The sequence below is a fragment of the Physella acuta genome, unplaced genomic scaffold (genome assembly GCF_028476545.2).
Source record: "Physella acuta isolate Inbredline_101_S28 unplaced genomic scaffold, ASM2847654v3 ptg001207l, whole genome shotgun sequence".
Lineage (NCBI taxonomy): Eukaryota > Metazoa > Mollusca > Gastropoda > Physidae > Physella > Physella acuta.
In genome coordinates this window covers 27,678-35,886 of record NW_026732724.1, presented here as the reverse complement: position 1 = coordinate 35,886, position 8,209 = coordinate 27,678, and the positions used below count along the sequence as shown (strand labels likewise).

Sequence of the window (8,209 nt, the reverse complement as noted above, 5' to 3'; positions counted from 1 at the left end):
GCCACTGCTCACAACTCTCTCCCCCCCCCCCCCCCCACCGTGCATTCCCACCATGTGACTTGGATGAATTATTTAATCCATGCACCGTTTAAAAATAATAACATTCTGCAACTGACAATAACACATATCAATGTGTATATAGTATTTATTTTCTTGATTTTTTAATTTGACTTAATTAAACGTGTACACTTTTTATACAACTGTATCTCAGTCAAGAAGTCTACAATCATCTCAAGCATTAATTAGTTAACTAGCTTAACAGTGAAAACTCTACTCCCTAAGCAGTTTTTTTTTGGTATGATTTACTTAGCTTTTTAAAGTATGCTGCCTATTATGAATTAATGTATTTTGAGCAAACTTAAGCTTTAAAAAAAGAAATGATGTGCTCAACTGATAGAGTATTTGACTGCTAGCCGAAAAGTCTTGAGTTTGGATCCAGGCTTGAGTCAGTAAGACATCCATGATGGGTATCTAACTCATGTTAGGGAAAGTAAAGGTGGCTGGGCATAGTGCTGATGTCAATGAAACAGGTGCACTCTGCTTCCATTAAGGTTTCAAAGTGAGTGTGTGTTTTAACATTGCAGTCTGCTGCCAAGGATGGGCAATGAGATACAACTAGATTGAACAATTGCGCTGTATTAGATAAACCAGTAGTGAGTATAGAGAGCAGAAATGATTGTAAATAAAAGCTGGGAAAACTAGAAATAAAATCTTTATTGATGTACTCAACACGAGACACATACACAGGAATTAAAGCTTTGGTTTTACAAATTATTTTAATTACAAAGGTCAGAGAAATCAACACAAGAAAAGTATTTTTATAAAAGATAGACAATAACAATTTCGATTTTCTACCAAGTACCAGAGGATCAAGAAAAAAAACCAGTTAAAACCAATCTGTCCTGTTTGAATAATTTTGGTCCGTGTCAATAAATAAACTTTGTGGGCTCTAAAATCAAAATATATTATTCTTTGCAGTTGGATATTCATTATTAAAAAGAAGTAAAAGGCATTAGATTAAAATTGTTTTTGTAATGACTTCTTTAAGATTCTTAAATTTAGCACTGCTGACTTAAATAAAGATTAACTACTATAACCCCATACTTTCTTGTATTGTCAGTGTCAGGTAATAAAAATAGTAATCTCAACAACAGATTTGTGTCTAGGTATTGAAGAAATGTTAATTTTCCCCACATTTAATTTTTATATGGTAAACAAATCAACTGCAATTATGATTACAAGATATTATTATTCTTAAATTCACATGTGAATAAAAATAAATGTAAATAATATAATAAGAGTATTTTTAAAATACACAAACTTTTTGCCAAATGATGTGGAAATTCTATTGATAATAATGTAATAAATACAAAAAAGCATTTGAAAGTAGAATAAAAAAAGTGTATATATTGCACATTTGTAAATAAAAATAACAGTCAAAACCTCCATGTAGATTACTAACAGTAACAGGTAACCAGGATGTAAAAAATAATGTTAGAAGGTGTCCATAAAATTCTACCTGAAGATTCCCCTACCTAGAAGTCACACATTAGTTTATACACTATATTAAAGAGTAGTGACTCTTAATTAGATTTAGATACAACAGAGAATATTCTACTCTTACATGTAGAAAATAGCAATAATATTTGTTAAACAGAAATTTAAATTTATTTCAGAATGATGTAATGTATATACACAAATGATTTAATGAGAATTCAAGCTAATGCCTTTGCAAAAAACAACATGTAAACTGAGTTATAATAAAAATTTTGCTTCAAATGAAAGAGATGAGTTCTCTTTTTTTGGTCTGTTTTGTTTATCAATCTTAAAACAATTAGAAAAGTAAAAAAAAAATAGCAACACAGATAAATTCACAAGACAAAACACACATGGAGAGAGGATGCAGAGAAATCACCATTGCATCCGACTTCAGTGAAGTACAACATCAGCAATACAATGTATTATACATGCACAACACAAGGGACATAACAACAGAATGATGAAGAAAAATCACAAGATCAACTATATTTAGACTTTAAAGTCTTTAGTACAACAGACAAAAATAAAGATCTGATGTACACCAGATCACTTCACTAGACACTCATTCTAGTAAAAAGAAAAGCTGAGATCAAACAATGTTACAATGGATTCTGATATTGTACAATAATCAATTGGACACTAATTGCCATCAATCATTAATAACACACCATGAGGATTTTTAATGCTTCCTTACAGTAGCCAAAAACAATACAAAGTTAATTCATGTAAAATATTTTAAATTAATTCTTTGATATGGATTGTTTTGACCAATGACATTTTAACAGTTTTATGTTCAACATTACAGCAATAGAAATACTGGAAACAAAAGAAAACAAGTTAAAAAAACTTGTTTTGTATTACAATCAAATAATAGACATATTGCACATTAATTAGTGATCATCTGACAGTTAAGACAAAATTAGTTTGCAACACAGGGTACCGGAATGTAATGGCATTGTACCTAAAGATGCACACAGAGCAACAAAACTCCAGTGAGGTTAACTAAAAAGTTTTTAAGCTGTTAAAAAAGAGCATTTTATCAGTGAAGTTTTAAGAATTACATCTTCATTTAAAAAAAAAACAATTTAATAGTCAATAATACAATTAAAAGAACTCTTTGGATCTTTTTTTTTATTGTTACTTTAGTATAAGTTTGTTAAAATCTTACCTAATGGTACAGAATTGTAGAGAAAACAAAATGAGATTCACTGTTGGAGCGGTATTAAGCATGACAATAACATAATGCTGGACAAGACAAGGACAAGCAGCAGATGAGCAAACATGGTGTAAAACGGGTATCCACTTGTGTCAGAAGCTGTAGGAATCTTGAGTGGGACTATACAGAGCTTGAAAAGGGTCATTCTGACCTTGCCTTTAAAAACAAAAGAAGACATTTGTGTTAAGCAATGATAAAGTGCTGATTATTCACTGTTATTTTGTGTTTTCTTTAAAGAGACTTCATTTATCATATGCCCCTCCCCAAGACACACATAAAATAAAGAGAGCACCTCATATATTGGTATTAATTATTAGCTTTTAATGAGATTTTATTTAACTTGATTTTTAGTCTGACTTGCGAACATATTGTGAACCACTTCTACCACACCAAACTGTTTCTAACTTAACACTTATTTAAAAATCCTATGACAATGCAATGTGACATGAAATTAGACACTGATTTTCAATTAATTAAAACAAATTAACTAATGATTGATAAAAAGTATTAATATTTCAGACTTTTACACAAATATATTGGCACAAGTATTTTTGTCATGCAATATTCTAAACAAAAAAAATGTATATAACAATTATTAAAGCAAACTTTTATTTGTACCCTAAAATAGTGAAAATAAAATTATTTTCTTTAAGTACAATAATGCACTACAATTTATATAACTGCTCTGTATAAAAAAAGCATGGGTCATTAATAACATTTTATTAATTTTAGTACAATCAACTTGTTAAGGGGTATTTCAAAACTGGTGTATTTATATATAAGTAGATTACTCTGAATTTAACATACATATAATTATTGGTAGGCTTTATATAAAGAGATGTAGCTACTTACTTTTTCATTACATAATACAGTGAAACATTATTTTCTTTATAGTTATAAAAATAGTATATTATAAGCTTTAAAGACATTAATTTTTATTTTCTTCTTTTTAGTGTATGAATGAAAGTTTGCTATTTACAAAATTTTAAAAAAATATGAAGAAATTAAAAAATTATTTGACTATTCTAAATTGTATATTTTTATTACCTGAAAATTCTTAAAATTCTCTGTCGTCGTTGATACTTTTTCCACATGTAAAATGCAACAACAGCACAAATGATCAAACCCACAAGTGCAAATGCAATAGCTATTGGCCATTCTATGGTGTCGTAACTGGAAGTATGTGCATAAGTTGATACGAGTTTGCTGTCTTCACTATCTGACACATTGACATGGGAGCTTGAATGATCACACAGTGCACCTACAAAACAGAAATGAGAAAATTGTAATGTACAGCTATTCAGTTATTTCAATTCAATCAAATATTTTACCATTAGTTTAAACAATCAACAGTAGTTGCTAGCAGCCATGACTTACAACACTAAACATAATTGAATAAGAGAATTATTCAACTCTATTTACAAATAGCTGATTGCCTATGCTACACAATTCTAATTTACAAATCATGTTAAATATCGTATTGCCAACTACAGTTTAATCTAACACAGAGCTATTTGAAATCAAATAATTTACTCACCAGATATGAAACTAAAAGCTTTTGTTTTGATAACAGTGTCATCACAAGCCATGAAAACTGAATAGTTCTCCCCCTTGCTCAAGTTGTACAAGGTGAGTGTGTGAGTGTGTTGTTCAAGGTAAATGTCCACAATCTCTAGAGGTGATTTGCCAGACAGTGAGTACGTTAATTCACATTTTAATGCTGATAGGTTTTGGGCTGCGTCTTGATTTTCTTGTTGCCACTCTAGCTTTGCTTCTGTCCCACATGCAGAGACTAGTTTCAAGGAAATGGGTCCCCATGATGGTGTATTAGTAACAGAACCAAACACTGTGAGTGATAAAAAAGTTTCATTGATAAAAAAATTACTGGAGAAAAATAAAATACAATACAACATTTAAAAAATATAATCTTTGACAAACACAACTTTATTGATACATTACACACTAAATAAATTTAAATTTTTTTATTGTAAATTACTGTGACTCCATAACATCTTATTAAATGTAATTAAAAAAAACATTAACCTGTTTCAATGTTGGTTTCAAAACTGAGTATTAATATAAGAAAAAGCACAGTAGGATTCTTGAATTTATATTTTTCCTCCAGTACATCCATAGCAATTTTTAAGTTTATTGTTGAAACTCTTGAGATTTATCTGTAGGTACTGGAATTAAATTGTGAAACATCATAAATTGTGTTTATAACTCCAGAAAGTGACCACCACTTGTAGTACAGTAAGTATAAGATATGGGAAACGCTAACAATAGTACTGAACTTGTAAATGTCTATATGTTAAGGAATAGGGATAAGAAAATGGCTCATAGTGTTAAGGAATTACATATAGGCCTACAAAATTCATGAAAAGAGACAAGGTTGGTGTTACAATTAAAATTTACAAATAACTACTATGACAGGAAAACTTCTTATTGGTGCTGGTGGTGTTTTGCTTGTAGTTAGTTAAGAAATGTTAGTTGTAAAGCAGGGATAGGCCTTTTCAACTGTAGGGTGATTACTCTGAAAAACATTACTTACACTTACAATAAAAATTTACAGCTAGCTCTACATCAGTCCTATTAGTTTATCAAGTTCTAAAATTACATGACTCTTCACAAACTAAAGCTAATTAAAGGTAAGATTTCATTCTTCTTCTTCTTCATTCTTAATTTTTGAATATGGTGGAGGATTCAGACAACAAGTCCAACTTTGTGGACAAACCGGACTGTGGTTTCCAGTTTGTCAGGTGTCCCATATAATTTTTCCCTGAGTGGGGTGGGCTGGGGCCAGTGTCTGCCTCTTGCCTGGCTATACAGAGTACATTCCTGGAGTACGTGCTCCGTGTTTTCCGGGGCCTTGCCACAAGGGCACATTTCGCTACACCCAACCTTCAGTTTTTTGTGCATGTGTTGTTTTAGTCTGTTGTGGCCTGTTCTAAGTCGAAAGATTATGTATTGTTGTTTTCGTGTTAAATTGTAATAGCCGTCGTCTTTAATGTAGTGAGGGTGTGTGACAGACCACATTTGCGTTTGTTTGTTTTTAATTATTCTTTTTATTTCTTTTGGGTGTAGCGAAATTTCCGGTTGTGGTTTCTTTCCCCCAATTTTTGCCAGCTGGTCTGCGATCTCGTTACCCTGGATCTGGCAGTGGCCCGGGATCCACTGCAGCACAATTCTGCTGCAGGTATTTTTTAGCCTCTCTAGTGCTGTCATAAGTGTTTGAATATAGGACTCCGGATTTTGTAGGGATTGCAGGACTGATTTGGCATCTGTAAGAAATACAATCTGACTATTCGGTGATTCAGGGTGTTCTGACAGGAGGTTTGCTGCGTGTTCTAAAGCTTCTTTTTCTGCCCTAAAATTGTCGGATAGGCTGCCTGTGGCTATTGCCTTTTCCAGGCTTTCTCCGCTTGGCCATTCAATAAGGATGCCAGCCCGGCCGTTTTTTGTGGCATCTTCAGCTGAGCCATCTGTGAAAACTCTAATCCAGGTGTTGCTGGGGTACTGATCCTTAATGTGTTTATTTGTTATTTTCTTAAGTTCTTCTAGATCATAGTCAGATTTTTTTCCTATGGTGTCTATTGAGTCAATAATGGTTAAGTGACAGTGGGAGATCCAAGGCGGGGAGAGGTTTTGAGTTTTTATTTCATTAATATGTTAGTCTAAAAAATTATACATTCATGTGACTGGATACACCCGATACGAGGATAAAAGTTGTATTGTATGCTGCTGGGTATGAGGGAAGGAAAATGTGCCTGATGGGGTGGTATAGTACTTGACCTTGAAACCAGAAGTCTCAAGTTTGGATCTCGGCATCATTAAGTCCAATTTGCTCTAATGGGTACATGACTCACATTAGGGAAAGTAAAGGCAGCTATGCATAGTGCTGACCACAAAATCCCTACATTTGCCGAGGTCAAGAAACAGATGAAATCTAACTCAATGCAACAAGCCCGCCGGTTAGTTGAGGCCATGCCAGGGGCTCGTTCTGCTAGGGATTCAAAGGGTTAATTCTAAATATTATCCAAATTCTTTGAACATCCATTCTTTACAGGTTATTTTCAACCCAATTTGAAAAAAAACTTTAAAAATCATAACTACCACAAGAAAATATGGCTTTTTCTACCTCTTTTAGCTCCAAAAACACTGTGTTTACACGTCATGTGACATCAGCCGACAAAGTGCGGAGAAAGCTTAATAGGTTGCCGGCTGACGCGATGAAATGCTCTTGGGATGTCTTGAAATTTATACCATTAAAACTCAGTGGCAGCGTAGCGTACACTTATTGTTAGACCTAGTGAATTATAAAAATAAAAGTATACTAGACTACCTGCTATCCTTGGATAACTGTGGGTCTCGGGGGGATCATCCATAAATGACACCAAGTCTGTCGCTTATCGTCACAAAAAAACCAGACCCCACATTCAGAAAGACGTGACACCTAAGACATTCTTGTCTTATAAAAACACATATTTCGACTGAACATGGGTCTAATCATACTATCCCTTCATATGCTGAGGTCACAAAAACAGATCAACTCTACTTCACATGCCCAGTGTCCCGCCAACTCAGACATGTTTTTGTCTTTAAAATTTTAAAACACCGATTTTGGCTGAAAATGGGTCTGACCACACTATCCCTTCATAATACTTCATATGCTGCTGCCTAGTTCTCTACTTTACTTATTATTACTACTTACTACTTATTTAGTTATTTTTTTATAATACAGTTACAATGAAATAATCTACCTACTAGGCCTACCTACTTACTATTTTGAGAATCATATCTGCCCAAGCCCAATCTACTAAGCTACTTAACTCCAGCTCAGCTAAACAAGCAACAGTAGTTAGTTACAGTTCAGTACTCAGTACAGTAAGTAGTAGAAGTACAGTAGATCAGTAGTGTCAGTCAGTTACATTGAGTAGTGAGTAGTGTAACTAAAGCAGAGTAGATGTTTTTCTAGCAGCTAGCCAGAGCTACAGAATAATTACTTGCAAATCAGTAGTCTAATTTGTTAACTGCTGTTTATTAATGAAGAAATCGAATAAGAGTTTTACTGAAAGATTAATCTGGCTGATCAAACATAAACATTTGTTTGCGTTATTCAGTTTTTTCACATTCACCATTATTGTTACATTTCGTTTATAATTTTAGCTGTTTATTGGTCACTCTAATAGTCAGAATCTGCGTTAGAAACATTAAAAATTAAATTTAAAAAAACGATTGACCGAAAATTAATTCATTAATTTAAATTAATCTTTTAAAAATCTCAGTAAGTAACCCATCGCAGAAAATTTATAACTTTGCAGTTGGTTAGGTATTTTAATAATTTAATAGACCTTCATAAATATAGCATTAACAAAAAAAGTTTTTAAAAATTTCATGAAAAGTTCTTTGCCTTTGAGATCCAAATAATAAAAATCCTTTTTTTTTGCTGCATTA

At 32.6% G+C, this 8,209-nt stretch overlaps 1 protein-coding gene across 3 annotated transcripts; it reads right to left on the bottom strand.

Moving 5' to 3' along the window:
* Positions 1-727: 727 nt before the first annotated feature.
* Positions 728-7,913, bottom strand: LOC131957110 (uncharacterized). Of its 3 annotated transcripts, none has more exons than XM_059321814.1 (6): positions 7,759-7,913; positions 6,894-7,061; positions 4,799-4,938; positions 4,293-4,601; positions 3,803-4,016; positions 728-2,911 (listed from the first exon to the last, which is right to left on the bottom strand). In XM_059321814.1, the coding sequence occupies exons 3-6, from the start codon at positions 4,887-4,889 to the stop codon at positions 2,848-2,850; spliced, it is 678 nt and encodes a 225-aa protein (XP_059177797.1). In that variant the 5' UTR covers positions 4,890-4,938; positions 6,894-7,061; positions 7,759-7,913; the 3' UTR covers positions 728-2,847. The 3 variants fall into 3 exon arrangements, with proteins under 3 accessions (XP_059177797.1, XP_059177798.1, XP_059177799.1); XM_059321815.1 differs by having other exon boundaries at positions 7,825-7,913; XM_059321816.1 differs by lacking the exon at positions 7,759-7,913 and adding an exon at positions 7,537-7,666.
* Positions 7,914-8,209: the final 296 nt, after the last annotated feature.